At 51.1% G+C, this 16,341-nt stretch overlaps 1 protein-coding gene across 49 annotated transcripts in view; it reads left to right on the forward strand.

Moving 5' to 3' along the window:
* Positions 1–16,341, forward strand: part of INPP4A (inositol polyphosphate-4-phosphatase type I A) — a 164,154-nt gene that overhangs the window by 63,342 nt on the left and 84,471 nt on the right. For 43 of the 49 annotated variants that reach the window (XM_028831540.2, XM_077958509.1, XM_077958518.1 and 40 more), the window contains exons 2-3: positions 15,097–15,158; positions 16,075–16,265. The exons of 5 other annotated variants lie outside the window; for them this stretch is intronic. In XM_028831540.2, the coding sequence (XP_028687373.2) occupies positions 16,160–16,265 (106 nt within the window). In that variant the 5' untranslated portion in view covers positions 15,097–15,158; positions 16,075–16,159. Of the gene's footprint in view, positions 1–4,130; positions 4,439–15,096; positions 15,159–16,074; positions 16,266–16,341 lie in introns of those variants that run through there. One more of the 49 variants, XM_077958530.1, reaches the window with a different exon arrangement.

The raw sequence follows: 16,341 nt of genomic DNA on the forward strand, positions 1-16,341 counted from the left end.
CCCGGCATTTCATTGATCTGTGGTGGTGGCTTCACATTTATAGCCCTTTATGGAATTTTGTTGCTACTCAGAAAATTTTTTATTTTCTTGTGAAGCCAATTTTGACACTTGCGAATTAGAAAGCGGGCTTTCCTAGTGCTTATAAAAATACACAGAGCCCGCCTGACTCCACTTGTCTGAAACATGTTATTATTAACTTTCAACTTATTATCAGTTCTGCTCTTAACGTGGTGCTCTACAAGGAAATGATGTGTCTGGTGTTCATCTTCAGTACCTCATCAGGGCCACGTGCCATCCTGCTGAAGGTGCAGGACTGGTAATGGCGAGGGGGTCCACAGCTTTGGCTGGCCTTGACATTCTGCACCATGGGATTGAGCAAGCTTGAGCCCGTCTTACCAGATTCACTGTAAGCTCTCTGTCTTGTCTTCGTTTTCCCAAAGCTCTGTTAGCATGGACTTTTGAAAGTTGCCTGGATATTAAAGTGTACTATTCTAATAACTTGTTTTCTAGTAAACAAGACCAAAAGTTGGCTTCATGGTTGCTCACTGACCTGGCATAAACTAGAACATGAAGCTTCTCATTTAGAAAAGGTTCAGGCAGCCTCCTGCTGGGATCTGCCCAACCCTCTAGGAGGCGCCATGGATGCCCAGCTCTCCTTCCAAGGGTGCACTTCGCCTTTAGGTTCGGGGAAAAGTACTGGGCGCGTCTTTGGGACTGTTGTGCCTCATGAGTGGGCTGACCTTGGTGGAGGCCTGCGTTTCCCACGTGAGGCCTGACGTTTTATGTGTCCAGCCGGAGGGATGAGCTGGTTCACTTTCCCTGCAGCGCTTCCTTGTTGAACCTGAAAGAGAGGACAGGGGAGCTTTTGTAGGAGAAGGAGGACACATGCTTTATTCTTAAACTGTGGGGCGTGTGTCACCAGAGAGAACTGGAGACAGCGGCGACTGTTTCTCTAAACACCTTGCACACTCTTCCCTGACCAAATCAGGAATGAGTAAAGCCTGTCGGTAATAGTAAAGAGAAGGCAGTTACAAATAAAACAGTCTTCAGACAAGCAGAGCAGAGAAGCCCCGCTCGCAGAGCCAGCCGTCACTGCAGACACCGAGGCTTGAGTTGTGTCTGACCGATTCCGCAGGAGGGTGCGTTTCCCCTTCCACTTCCCCATTGAAGTATATTATTTCTGTACAATATTTATGGAACCCCTGTCTCCACCATTAGAAATACAGAAGAGTTTTGCTTTTTTACTTTACTATTAGTTGATATTGTGGGCTAGGTTTTGTCTGTTTACCCTGTTCACAAATTTTTGTGTTTTTTTAAATTTATTTTTTAACTATTTTTGACAGAAACATTAACAATATTTCTTCAAGGGGTTTAATTTCAGCTTAATTTAAGAAAAGAAAATCAGGCTCAAGCCTGTAATCCCAGGACTTTGGGAGGCCGAGGCGGCCGGATCACGAGGTCAGGAGATCGAGACCATCCTGGCTAACACGGTGAAACCCCGTCTCTACTAAAAATACAAAAAACTAGCCGGGAGAGGTGGCGGGCGCCTGTAGTCCCAGCTACTCCGGAGGCTGAGGCAGGAGAATGGAGTAAACCCGGGAGGCAGAGCTTGCAGTGAGCTGAGATCCGGCCACTGCACTCCAGCCTGGGCGACAGAGCGAGACTCCGTCTCAGAGAAAAAAAAAAAAAAAGAAAAGAAAATCAGACATGAATGATACAAAAAATAATCTTCTCTCATCTTAAAGTTCTGCCTTTCGCTTCTCCAGGAAGCCCCATTTCCTGACTGGAGTTTGGTGTTGCTTGATGGGAAAAGCTGGAGATGGAGTCAGAGACTGAGTAACCCCAGGGGATGCTTATGAAGACAGGGGTGGGGACAGGGTGGGAAATAATGAGGAACTCTACAGCTGAAACAGATGACGCCTTTTCTTAGCATTTGGTAGCAGTCCAATGAACGTGCTGTGCACTGTCCTGCATATCAGAAAGAGCACTGGACTAGTAAGGCCTGCTTTTAGGTCCTGACTGCTGCTCCTGACCTTGAGGGAGCCCCTCTACCATGGTGTGCCTGGCTCCCAGGCATCAAACTAGAACAGCCGTCTCTCCCAGCCCAGCGGTGTGGTGTGAGGACCAGGCGCGTCAAAAACCGTGGGCAGCATTTGCAAGCCGCGTTGTTGTTGCTCGCACTGACAAATTTCTTCCCCCTTGAGGTTTTTGACCTACAGAGACCTCTAGAGAAGGTATTTCCTCCCATGGAGACCAGATGAGGCAGGTGAGCGGGCGGAAGGCACCTTGGCCTGAGAAGTTCTTGGTCTCGTCCTGTCTTGACCCTCTTCTGTGGTTTGGAAGCATTGTGAGAAACCACATCCCTTGCATGCATTGGCAGCAGATCCTGTTGAAGTCCTGGGAGAACGCAATGCTGTGAACAGACGGAGGGGAGGAATGGTGGCTGCTCCTCGCAAGAGGAAGGGGTCCTGGGCACATTTGGACTTTGCCTCCGGGAGTGGCCCACAAGGCGGGCCCTTCCCTATGACGGGGAGGGAGAGTCAAGGAAAGGAACTCAGCATTTTCAGGGCTGCGTTTTCACACAGCAAGCCCTGAAGCTGCGTTTGTTTCCTGAAGCGATCTTGATTTCATCCAGAGGAGGAAAACGACGTTTTGGAGAGTCTGCGGTCTGGGGTGCTTTGATCCTCGTTCACAGTCCAGGGAGGTGTGGCCGCATTCGCCTCCTCTGCCCTGCTTGGCAACTCACTTTCTTGGGGAATGGTGGCCGCTGGCCGCTGCTGTTTTGACCAGATAGCTGGGTAGACCCTGAAGGGGCCATTCTGGCCATTTCTGGCCTCAGGCTGGGCAACGGTAGAGGAGAGGATGTAGAGGCTTCTGGTTATGCCTCTGTAGTGTCAAGGTTGTGCGTGACTGATCCTTGTGTTGGGGTTTGCTTGTGTTAATTTATAGATCACTTTTAGTTTTCCAATAGTTTAAATGTTCTAAACAAAAGAGTTTATAACTAATTATGTGTTTCTGTTGTGTGTCTGCTACAATGTAAAGCCATCTAGTTAACATGAGAGTTATTTGACCGTTCCTTTTAAAGTTGAAGCAACACCTGCTGTAGGGGAATCTCCGTTTGGCTGCTGAAAGTTGTGATGGATTGAAGGGTGGTGGTGCTCCACGCCTTTGTGGGCGCTGTCTCCCACCCAAGCTCATGGGTAGTGTTGAAGCCCCCATGCTACAACGTGACCCCCACCCCTGCCTGGGGGGCCTGGCTCAAGCTGGAGAGAACTGGGAGAGCACACATGCAGGCGGCCTCTGGTGGCTGGAGCTGGAGGGTTTAAAGTTGGGGGCTGCCGCAGCCCCCACCGTGTGGACTGGCTCATTTGCAGAGTGGGAGGATGATGGACATGGGTAAGCGGAGGGGAAGGGCCACATGTGCTGCCAGCCTTGGAGTCAGTGGGCCAGCTCAGCCATGTTCCTGCTGAGGTGTTTAGCTCAGCCCAGACTCCCAAGACACATACGCCTTTCTGCCTGAGCTCCCCCCCACCGGCAGTGTCCTGCCTGAGCTCCCCCCCCGGCAGTGTCCTGCCTGAGCTCCCCCCCCCTGCAGTGTCCTGCCTGAGCTCCCCCACCGCAGTGTCCTGCCTGAGCTCCCCCCGCCCCCGCAGTGTCCTGCCTGAGCTCCCCCCGCCCCCGCAGTGTCCTGCCTGAGCTCCCCCCGCCGCAGTGTCCTGCCTGAGCTCCCCCCGCCGCAGTGTCCTGCCTGAGCTCCCCCCGCCGCAGTGTCCTGCCTGAGCTACCCCCCCGCAGTGTCCTGCCTGAGCTCCCCCCCGCAGTGTCCTGCCTGAGCTCCCCCCGCCCCCGCAGTGTCCTGCCTGAGCTCCCCCCCGCAGTGTCCTGGCTGTTCTCTATGGTGTCTTAGTCAGGCTAGAAGGAGTTCCCATGACTGTTCTCACCATGATGGCATTGTCACTGCATCCCCGGGGTTGAGGGCGTGGATGGTGAGGGCATGGGGTGAATGCAAAACACTGTAAGGCAAGCAAAGGACATTGCAGTGGCTGGGATGTGGGCTGCCCACTTTGCATTCTGTGGTGAGAAGCCATGAGCAGCTGTAGCCACACCCCTCCCGGAAGGGAAGAAGGAGAGAAGCAGAGCTTGGGTTAGAGACTGTTCTAGAGGCTGGGGCAAGTCAGGGTCCAGCTTCCAGGTGGCCAGCTCTGAGCAAGGGAAGCAGGAGCAGGCACCAGGCCAGGCCTGACAGCCTTGTGTTTGGGTGGAAGAAGAAAAGGGAAGAGAAACCACCATCTTAGGCAATGAATAAGGCACACCCAGCCTGCTTTGGGGTTTGGAGCCTCCCGCACCCGGCCTCCACCATAGAGGAGCCAGACTGGGTTCATGCTCCACAGTCTTCCAGCTGCGTCTCCTGGAACCAACCTTTGAGTAACAACCCCGGGTGAGTGATGATACCTCCCTTATTGTGGACCCACACTCAGAGATAAGCCCAACCCACAGATCACAGGAAGCCCGTGTCCTTATCTGTTCAGTTCTTGGCCCTCTTGGAGCAGCATGTCTCCTTTGATGAGGGGGTTGAAACACTGGATGCTTTCCTCGGTCCTTTCATACACTTATTTAGAAATTTGTGTGGCACTGCTGGAAGGCCTTCCTGGACAACAGATGGGCAAACTTTCAGTTAATCGTGTGAGGGCTTCAAGTGGTTTCAAGTGAGCGTGGAGTAAGAAATGAGACTTGTCAAAGTCCTTGCCTGGTGTAGGAGAGAGAGCCGCGCTGCCCCTGGTGCACGCTGACTGCAGTCCTAACCAGGCAGCTCTGACAGCAGACCGCCATGTGCAGTGTTCCTGTCGTCTTTGTCCGTGGTATTGGGAAATTGATGTGGTAATCAAATGACCAATGAGGCCTGGTGTGCGGGAGTGAGAGGGGTCATGTGTGGGAACACTGGGTTGATTTAACTCAAGAAAAAACCCCAGAATCCCTGGCTGCAGCACGCAGGGGTGCCCCTGCCTGGAAAGGACAGAGTAGCAAGCCAGCCCCTCACCCAAGGGAAGGCTGCAGAAGAGGTTTGGTCCCCACCATTGTGGCCCTCAGGTTGTCCACCATTTATCTTTGTTACACTTTGTGATGTAGCTCTAGACCAACCCTCCCATCATCTTTGTATCCCTAAGGCCTGCTCCGTAATAGACCCTCACCTGTTTGTTAAAGCAGGGGTCCACAGTCCCCGGGCTGCAGACCAGTACTGGCCTGTGGCCTGTTAGGAACTGGTCTGCGTGGCAGACATTACTGCCTGAGCTCCACCTCTTGTCAGTCAGCGGCGACGTTAGGTTCTCACAGGAGCCAAACCCTGTTGTGAACTGCACATGCAAGGGATCTGGGTTGCGTGCTCCTTAAGAGAATCTAATGCCTGATGATCTGAGGTGGAACAGTTTGGTCCCGAAACCACTCCCTTTGACCAGCCCCCCAAAATTGTCTTCCACAAAACCAGTCCCTGGTGCCAAAAAGGTTGGGCACCGCCGTGTTAAAGACATTGCCAGTTGACAGAGAAGAAACAGCATGAGGTGCAGAAGCAAGAAATTGGAGGTGCTGAGGAAAGAGTGGCTGAAGTGTGTGGTGTGGGAGGCGGCCAGCAGACCTCCGCCAGCCCCAGGCTGCTCCTGGCACCTTCCAGACATTGCGCTTTTGATGATTGACACATCTCCCTCATCTCCCAGATTGTGAGCACCTGTTTTGCTCAGCACAAACATTTTAAAGCACTTTCTTCAGGGCAACTTATTTTCAAACTGCTTCTTACAGAAAGTCCCCTGAAGCTTCATGGTGTGTGGGTGAACCACAAGGAGCTGAGCTGCAGTTCTAAACTGGGCTGTCTCAGAGACCTCCAGGAGAAGCTGGGAACCAAGAAGGACATCAAAGAAGTGAGGGAGTTGCCTGCCTTGTTATCTGAGGAAGGACAGTCCCAGACAGGGTGGCTGATGCAAAGGCCACACCAGATAAAGTCTAAACAGCAAAGAGGCCAGGGCAAGCGCAGGGTGAAGACACTGCTAGGAGATTCACGGGCCCCATCATTGCTGTTGGACACAGACTCTGAGGACTATGGGAAGGACACTGGTCAAATTCCCAGGGTGTGGGAGCTGGGATACTGAGGGAGTTGAAGTTGTACTTATGGGGAAGATAGAGCTGATAGAATTGTCGATGGATTGGACGTGGCATGTGAGAGAAGGAGGAGGCCTGGATTTGATTTCTTGCCTGGAGCAATTGGAGGGACAGAACTCCATCTACTGAGATGGGAACCCTTGAGGGGCTGGTGAGGTGGAAGAGGAAGGCTGGAACGGTCTGGGCTTATTTTGCTCCTGGAGCATCCTCGTCTGCCCTTTTGTTTCCAGGTATCTCAGTCAGTTCAGGCTGCTATAACAAAACTGAGACTGGTAAACAACAGAAATGTATTTCTTAGACCTGTGGATGTTGGGAAGGCACTGGCATTTAGGGTCAGCTGAGGGCCTTCTTGCCGTGTCCTCACATGACAAAAGGTGAAGGGTGAAAAGGGCCCACCGAGTTCCCTCCAGCCCTTTCCTTCAGCACTAACCCCACCCATGAGGCCAGAGCCCTCAGGGTCTAATCACCTCCCAAAGGCCCCGCTTCTTAATACTATCACATTGATGGCTACATTTCAACATAGGAATTCTGGGGGATACGTTCAGACTGTAGCACAGTGACTGACTCCCTCCATCGGAGTCTGGGATGTGCGTATGTATTCTGGTTCAGGCCCTGTATTATAATAGTCAACACATTTATTAAACTAATGAGGCATGTCAGTTAAGTAAACGAAGTTAACTCGTTGCCAGTGCTACCTGTCCATCTTCACTGGCAGACAGAAGGCTTGGGAAATGGGAAGCCAGAGATAAATGAACATCTCCCAGTGAGCACAAGCTCGGGGGCCCTGAGTCAGGTCATTTGTGTCTGCAGGTGAGAAGGGATGTGCATTGCCAGCATGTTACTTCTCTTCCTGTGCTTGATTTAATTTGGTTTTTTTTTTTTTTTTTGAGATGGAGTCTCACTGTGTTGCCCAGACTGGAGTGCAGTGGCGTGATCTCTGCAACCTCCGCCTCCCGGGTTCAAGTGATTCTTCTGCCTCAGCCTTCCTAGTAGCTGGGACTACAGGCATGTGCTAGCACGCCCGGCTAAGTTTTTGTATTTTTAGTAGTGACGGGATTTCCCCATGTTGGCCAAGATGGTCTCGATCTCCTGACCTTGCGATCTGCCCTCCTCGGCCTCCCAAAGTGCTGGGATGACCCGGCCCCTGTGCTTGATTTTCTAAAGCACATTGCTTTCCTGTGTTTAAGCCCTAGCAGCACTGCATGGACGTTTTGCAGCATGCTTGTGTGTTAAGTGTCCTTTGAGTCAGAGCTTTCCTCACAGTGACCCTCTCCTGCCCTGTGCAGGTCCAGGGAGGTGGGAGAGGGCTGGGCCCCAGCTCTGAGGGGAGGAGGAGGAAGACCTCTCCAGTGTAAGAGGACTGTGATGCGGCCCCTGGAGAACATGGATGTTCTATCCTGGAGGGACAGAGCACCTGCCTCACTTCCCTTGAGAACATGGATGTTGTATCCTAGAGGGACAGAGCCCCTGCCTCACTTCCCTTGAGAACATGGATGTTCTATCCTAGAGGGACAGAGCCCCTGCCTCACTTCCCTTGAGAACATGGATGTTCTATCCTAGAGGGACAGAGCCCCTGCCTCACTTCCCTTGAGAACATGGATGTTCTATCCTAGAGGGACAGAGCCCCTGCCTCACTTCCCTTGAGAACGTGGATGTTGTATCCTGGAGGGACAGAGCACCTGCCTCACTTCCCTAGGCGTCCGGGGTCCGCTCACACTCCTCTGAGTGGGGGACTGTGAATTCCTTCCAACAGTGGTCGTACCTTCATTGGGCAGGTGAGGAAACTGATGCACAGAGATGGGACCCTGTGGAAGGTCACACGCTTCATGGTGCCTCACTAGGTCTGATGCCACTGCCTGGGCTCCCCTCCCCCATGCCACCAAGCCGTATTGCCTCAAGAACAGGCCTGCGCGCTCATGTTCCTTTCCAATAGCAACTTTTGGGCCTAATTTTTGGTGATTGTAAACTGCACCGCAAGCAAAGTACCGGTGAAAAGTTCTGGTTGGAGGAACTGGAGAAAGTAGGAAAGTTGGGTAAAATTCAGATAGACTTAGCTATAGAGAAAGGGCTTCCAGGCTCACAGATGGCCCCAGTACAAGCGCTGTGGGGGCCAGCCTCAGGGGAGGTTAGGAAAAGCCAAGGCAAGAACCTCGCATGGCCGACAGCGCATGCCCCGAGCTCTGTGCAATGTTTTCTGTGTTTCTTCACATACGTGCTTGCTCCTCTGTGTCCCAGTGAGACCAGTGTTATTTCCATTATACAGAAGCTGAGGCTGGGAGAAGCTTGGCGGCTCTTGCACCTATCGGGGAGGAGGGATCTGAAGTGGGATTAGCTGAGCAAGTGGTTGGATTCCTGAGGCCCCACTCTGGGCCTCACAGGTTGATCCAAGGGTTTAGTTTGCGGAAGGGCAGGTGTCGACACCTGTCTGAATCCATTTTCTGCTACTCTAACAACGTACCACAGCCTGGGTAGTCTGTAAAGAAAAGCAACTTATTTCTTACAGTCTGGAGACTGGGAAGTCCAGGAGCATGGTGCCAGCATCTGGTGAGGGTCTTCCCATGGTGGAAGAGCGGAAGGTAGAAGCCAGCACGAGAGATAGGGAGAGGAAACTGGGCTAAACTCCCGGTTTATGGGGAACCCACTCCGCTCACTCCTACAGAAACAGCATTAATCCCTTCATGAGGACAGAGTCCTCAAATGGCCTAATCACCTCTTAAAGGCCCCACCTCCCACTGCTGTTACGACGACAAGTTTTCAACACAGGAACTTTAGGAGAACACATTCAAACTGTATCAAGAGCCTTCTGTGGACCAGGGTGCTGGGGACCTGGTGGGCTGGGAGCCAGAGCTCAGGAGAGGCATGAGGAAGGCCTCCCAGGTACCCTCCACTCTTGTCCTGGTTCCTGCAGCATCTGGCCTTTCCATCCTAGTTAATACCTGGGCCTTTGAGACAGCATTTGTGTGTGTGTGTGTGTGTGTGTGTGTGTGTGTGTGTGTGTTTTATGCTAGAGAAGCATACTTTACTTTGTTTAAAAGGTGAAGATCTTCCTAAGCAGTTGGCTTTTGTTTGAAAGAAAAAAAAAGGAAGACCTGCTTGCTTCCACTATTCCCTTGCACCGTAGGATGGGGAAGGACATGCAGCGCTGGAGGAGTCTCCATAGTGGGCAGATTAGAATCCAGGACCCCAACTGCTGTATCCTAGGCCTCACTCCTCCTGCATCACCTCCCAGAATCAGTCCTTTTGCTTTTATGACCCATGCCCACGCCACAACCCCTTCCCATTTGCCATCAGATGGCAGTTTTCTCCAGTGTTCACCATTCTCTTCTTCTTCCGGGGCAGCCCCCTCAAGTTGGCCATATTTAAGGAAGAATGAGTTTTCATGTGTTCTTCTCACTCCGTGTTCACACACTCCTCTTCTCATACCCGTTTTATCATTTGCTTTGCATTAAAAGTAGATTCATAGCACTTAACGTTCTCATTTGTTATGTAGAGGCATTCATTCATTCATTCACTCACTCACTCATTCATTTCAAATATAAATCAGAGGAAGTTTCTGTTGCCATTGGCTATTGCTGTGGAATACTTGGAAGCAGGCCTTCCTGGTCCTTGCTGTGTGCAGCATGTACCTCGGCTGGTGACGGACCTGAGTGGATGCTTGGGAGCAGAATATGAGCTGTTGTGGCAGTGGGTGTGCCAAGCCCACACACAGGCTGGTGCTGCCTTGTCTTTGGAGTGGAGCCTCCAGGTTGCTGGTCACCTTGGGCTTGGCCATTCTGGAGTTACTGCTCCTGTTCTCTCTGTTGGTCTTGCCCTGTCCCTGCTGCCCACCCCTGTCACTGCAGTCATTCTGGCTCTGGCCCATTCAGTTTGTATCATCAGTGGCTGCACTTTAGTTACCCTGTGCCCATCCCCATGTTTGTGCCTATGTCATAGAAAATCCTCCTAGATGCCCATTCTCTTATTTGCTGGGCTTCAAGAATTGGTGGCCCTGAAGTCCCCAAGGGTCTCAGGACCCCTGTTAGGTGTAAACAAGGTCTGAGTAGAGCTCTGGGTAGGCTCAGTTTCCACCTGGCTCTAGGGGACCTATGGAAACAGAGCTGGTCTGGGACACTGTGGTTGAGATTGGGTCACATTTTCTCTCTAGGTTGGATTAGCAGCTCTAGTAGAGCCACTTCAGTGAACCCATCATCTTGACATTAAAGCCATCTCACACCATAGAGTGTCCAGAGTGGTGAGGTCCAAGGCTGGCCTCGGGAACACTGGGAGTAGGGGAGGATCAGGGGATGTGTTCCGGGTGTCCTGAGCCCCACCAGGAGTTGGGGGGGGTGGCATTGTGAAATCTGTATTTGGTCTTCCTCCCTCTTTTCCTGAGGTATTCTTAGAATCTCTGGAGTGATAGGAGTGTCTTTGTATGCTAGTGAGATGACTGGTGGCTGGGGGCTCTTAGATTGCTCTAGGATTGGCTGGTTGCCAGGGTAACCAATCCCATGATTAGAGGGCTGGAATTTACAGTCTTCCACCCTCCCACCTCTGGGGAGGGGAGAGAGGCTGAAGGTTGAGCCTGTAGATCAATGGCCAGTGATTTAGTCAATTATGTCTATAATGAAGCTTTCATGAAAGACCCCAAAGGAGGCCAGGTGTTAGGGCTCACACCTGTAATCCCACCACTTTGGGAGGTCAGGGTGGGATTATTGCTTGAGGTCAGGAGTTTGAGACCAGCCTGGACAACATAGACCCCATCTGTAATTTTAAAAAATTAATTATTATCCAGATTTGGTGGCACACACGTGTAGTCCTAGCTGCTCAGGAGGCTGAGATGGGTGGATGGCTTGAGCCCAGGAGTTCGAGGCTACAGTAAGCCTTACATCATTGCACTCCAGCCTAGGAGACAGAGCAAGACCCTGTCTCTAAAAGCTGAAGGGGGAAAAAAAGTACAAAACCCCAAACCTCCAAAGGACTGAGTTCTGGGAGCTTTTGGATAGCTGAGCATGCAGAGGTTCCTGGGGAGTGGCACACAGGGCAGGCAGGGCAGCTCCACGCCCTTCCCACATGCCTTGCCCTATGCACCTCTTCCGGCTGGAGGTTCGTCCGCATCCTTTGCAGTATCCTTCCCGTCTGTCTGCAGGAAGGTGATATTTGTCTCTCTGAGGTTATTATTAATAGTAACTTTCAGTGCCAGTGAATGGTGTGACACCTCACTGGTCTATGATTTTAGCTGTCCTGGATTTGGGGTTTCTGAGAGTAAGTCTTTCCTCTTTCTGCCCCTGTAAAGTAGCCTCTTTTTTAGGGACTCCTGACTCATGGTCAGCTTCATGCCAGCCTTTCATTTTACTTTCTCTCGTGCTGCCTGTGTTTGGAGAGTAGAGGCACAGTGAAGCTTCTCAGCCCATTTGCTGCTGCGGTGACAGCAGTAGGCTGTGGTGGGTAGGACGGGGTGGGGTAGGACAGGGTCCGGTGGGTAGGGCAGGGAGAGGGGCCCCATTGCACCTGGGCTTTTTCTTTGGGTTGATAACGATAGTTCATCCTTCATCTCCATGCAACTTTGAAAAAAATCACTCTGTCTGAGCTCCGTGACCTCATCTGTGCAACTCCTTTTAAAAATTATTGTTAGAAGAACCCCAATGAATAAGCAAAAGTGGAGCTCTGACGTGTTAATCCTCGCCCCTCAACTCCAGCTCAGGGGAGCCTGAGAGGTTCCTGGGGCGGAGGGGCCTGCAGTCCTCCCTCTAGGCCTCTGGCAAACCTTTCCCAGGGCTGCTGCTGAAGGCCTTGCCACTTCACTGGTCCTGTGTGAATCCTAACACCCCTCCCGTCCTGCCAGTGCCCTCTCCACCACCCCTTTCCCTGCCCCCCGTGGCTGGAACGGACATCATGGGAAGTGGAATAGAACCTCAGGGTTTGCTGTCCACTTGATGCCCCGCTGCCGCTTGTTGGAGGGGTCACGTGACCGCACAGCGTGAGGAATGGGAGCTGCTCACTTCTTGGATTATTCCTTTTTTTTTTCTTGACACCAAGAAAAAATTCCAACCCCGTAGGCAGCTCCCACACAGTCTGTCTCCTCTTCTACTTAAGTGCAGTTTTTCCTCTTCATGAGCTCTGGTCTTCAAATGGAGCTGGGAGGCAAAACAAGGACCTTGGGAATAGAAGAATCCTTGGTGAATTTCCTTATATTAATGAGACCAAGAAGAGAAATCACGTTCAGCTGAGCAAATTAGCTTTGCGTTCTGGGCCTTGATGACTTAAATTGCAGATTCTAATTAAATGTCCCCAAATAATTACGAAGTGCTTCTAAGGTCTTTTTGACCTAAAAGTTTCTGTGGCCTGTGAACTCTCTCAGGTGTAAAATTGGTTTGTAGATGTACCCCGTGAAGTATTTCTATCTCCAGAAACCTCACCGCGCCTAAGATACAAACCACCCTCCTAAGGGCAGAGCAGGCAGGTAGAGTGGGCAGGGACCCTGCGGGGAAGGGTGGAAAGGGGTGGGCTGGCAGGATGTTGGGGTACAGATGTGTCCCTCTGTTAGGTGGCCTGTCTCCACTGTCGCAACTGAAGGGGGTGACGGACACCTTCACTAGCAGGCTGAGCTGGGCGGCAAGGCAGGCAATGGAAGGCTGGAGACACTGGAAAGAGGTTCAGAAGAGAGGAGCCCTTTCTTCTAGCTGAAATCATGCCTGGGATGCTGCCCTGCCTCTGGCCAGCATGGGTTGCAATCTTCAGTGACACAAGAGGACGGCCGTTAGAGAAGGAGGAAGACAGTTCCCCATGATCACACCCCCAGCATGGCTGTCGTCTTGATGCAGCCTCCTGCTGGCTCTCCCCTCTGTACAGTATCTCTTTAAACGGCTGCAAACAGAGCAAAGGTGGGCTATTTCTTTAAAAACACATGATGCAGAACTGACGTAAGTGGTTTTTTGTTTTTTGTTTTTGTTTTTTTTTTTTTTTTGCTATGCTGTCTTGTATACACTTTGTATTGGGGTATAAAAATCACCTGCGTAGAGCTCAGTGAATTTCACACAGTAAAGTCTGTGTGTAAGTCACACCCAGATCATTTCCAGAGCCCCAGAAGCCCTCTCACTCTCCCCAGTCAGTATCCACCCCTTCAGGAGACCACTCTCCATACTCCAAACGCCACAGATTCGTTTGGCCTGTGCTTGAACTTCATATGAATGGATTTGCCTGGAACGGTCTTAACTTTTCCCCTTGACGTTGTTTCTGAGACTCATCCCATTGTTTCATCTGTTCTGTTGACGAACATTTAGGTTGTCTCTAGTATCTTACTCCTGTGAACGTTGCTGCTCCAAACCTTCTCTACAGGCTTTTGGTGAGCATAAGTGTGCGTTTCTGTTCGCAGCTGCCAGTCTGAGTTGTATGCCAGGTCACAGGGTAGGTGTATGTTCAACTTAAGTAGAGACGGCCAGTTTTCCAGCCTGGGTGACTACTTACGCTCTACCAGTAGAGTGTCACTTCCAGTTACTTCACATCCTCATCAACACTTGGTATTGTTGGTCTGTGTCATTTTTGCTGTTCTAGTGCTTGTGCAGAGGTATCTCATGGTTTCAGTTTGCATTTCTCTCATGACGCATGGGGTTGAATAACTTTTTATGTGTCTATTGGCTATATTATGATCGTTTTGATAGCCAGATAATAGTGTGTCTTATGGATGTTCCAGAACATTCTTTTCTTACCTGTAGCTGGACATTTGGATTGCTTTATTATTATAAGTAATGCTACAATAAGCATTTTTACCCAGTAGTCTTTTCCGTGTTCTAGACTATTGGCAAGAGTTTTGTTATCATTTACACATTTTGATCATTAATGCCAGATGGCTTTCTGAATGTTTGAAGTACTCTAAGATGGACTAACAATGTAGGAGAGTCCTAGACAGCTTCCCCCAGGTCCTCCAGCAATGTGTATTCTCATTAAAGAACAAACAAAACTCTTTAGGAGGACTAATTTAGGTGAAGGAAAGCATATTTAGCATTGTGTTACTTAAATGAGTTTGGTCACTTTTTCAAAATGTTTACCACGTGTGTTCCTCATTTATGAATTCCTACCTTTTGCCACTTGCATTTTGGTGAGTGTTTTGTTAATGTGTACAAGCATTACTGTAAAAAGCAGATGTTAGTATGGTAAGCACTTTCCTGTTTTACCAGTCACATTGCATATTGCTTCACTTGTGTGCCTTTGACGTTCACCAGCAAATCTTCCCCTTGGCGATTTTTATTGTGGCTCCCCCACCAGGACACTGCCCTGCCTGCAGAGATGCCCAGGCTGAAGGTCCCTGGGCACCCCTAATGGGAGGGATAGGAGCACAGCCTGCAAGAGACACTGAGTCGGCCTTGGGCTAAGCACTCTGCTCTTGCTGTCATCTGATTCCCCGACCCTGGTGCTTTGAGAGGGATGGCTCATGAGCCAAGCCCTGAGGCCTGCCTAACAGCCCCTGTGGTGCTGAGGCTGGCTGGGGCCTGGGGGCCCAGCAGCAGCAGTATTGTGGGAGCCTAGTGGAGTTTGCAGAGCCCTCTCCTGTTCATGCACATTGGTTTTCATTGCAGCCCCATGAGATGGGTGCAGCCCATCCATCCCGAAGGGCAGGGCCTTAGAGAGCCCTGCTGCTTCTCCCAGGGCCTGTAGTTTGTGAGTGGGGAAACTGGTCTCAGATTCTCATCTCCTCATCTCCCTAAACCACACCCAGCTGCCCACTTGGCTCTTTAGGACAGGCCCAGACTCCCCCAACAGATCAGCCCTGCAGGGGAGAGGCAGATGTGCTTTCTCTTTCTCATTCATTTTGGGTTTGGGCAAAACTTGTATTTCTGAGCCAGAAGGTTGGATTGGGATGTGGAGCTCAAACAAACGTGGATTAGCTCTTGGCCTCTCCACGTTTCCAGGCATTGCAGTCTCAGGAACTTCATGTTTGAGCAGCTTGTTAAGTTTTCGCTTTCTTATTTTTAGATGATGGATTTGGACGTGCTTCCATGAAGAAATGCCACATGGTCCGAGAGCAAACATGTCCAGTAAGTTGTTTGGTGAATTAACCCAAGGACAGGCGCCCAGGTCCTTCAGGCACAGGGCGTGGACACTGTTTGAGAAGGCAGGGCTGTCTCTGGAAATAGGAAGACCCCTGAGACAGTGTTTAAACCAGGCTTATTGCTCAGTCTAATTATCTTAACTTCTAAAGGTTGGTTCTTTCTAGAGACAGCAGGAGTTGTAGCACATAGGGTTGGAAAAACCTGAAACTCCCTTCTTGCTGCTTAACCTAGTTCTGAGAGCAGAGTGTGAGCTCTGGAGCTCGGAGCCATGTGAAGCGTCTGACTCAGCCTGTGGCAGTGTTTTACCCAGAACCCTCCCTTTCCACAGCACAGCACCCCCCACTTCGCTTAGGCCTAGATTACGTGCTTTGCGGGAAGCAAAGCCTGAGACCCAGACACGTGAAGTTTATGCAGCTCCGGGAAGAAAGCCAGCAGGCTAGAGTTTTGAGCTTCGTCCCGCTAGTGTTTTGCCACCTCTATGTAGCCCGTGGGCAGCAGACTCTTCTGCAGCCCTTACCCTTGTCACAGAGGCTGTGTTGAATTGATTTAAATTTTTAAAGGTTCTACAAGACTTGCCAACAGAAGAGCATAATAAAGAGAACAAGAAAATCTCAAAAGCCATATTTTATGATTATATGAAAACCGTCATTCACTGTGGCATATCTCCATTGAAGAGGACAGGACATCCTCAAGCGATCCCATGGACACCCTGTGTTGGGAAGTGGGGAGGAAGAAGTGACCGGAAGGGGCGGGGAGCAGCGGACGGTCCACCCCGGTTCCTCACATGCTGGGGAACCCTGTCCCTGTACCTTGCCCCTGTTAGGTCACGTTCTTTCTAAATGAGAGCATGGTTTCTCTCGTCACCATCCCCCTGATTTCTTACCAGTGCTCCTTTTCTCAGGGCTACTGCCACTTTAGCGGACTAGGGCTCGGTGCCAAGGCTTCCCGGGTAATCAGGCGTGGTCTGATCCAGGATCAATGACATCATGACAGCAAGAGAGCACAGCCCTCGCCATGGCGCCAGGGCCCGTGCGGTGCAGCGGGCTTCCACCATCGACGTGGCGGCCGACATGCTGGGCCTCTCTCTGGCAGGTGAGCCTCACAGGGCCTGCACCGGGCTCCAGGTATGAGCTCACAGCGCGTGGGCTCCACACTGTGGCAGTGCTGG

Source organism: Macaca mulatta, chromosome 13 (genome assembly GCF_049350105.2).
Source record: "Macaca mulatta isolate MMU2019108-1 chromosome 13, T2T-MMU8v2.0, whole genome shotgun sequence".
Taxonomy (NCBI): Eukaryota; Metazoa; Chordata; class Mammalia; order Primates; family Cercopithecidae; genus Macaca; species Macaca mulatta.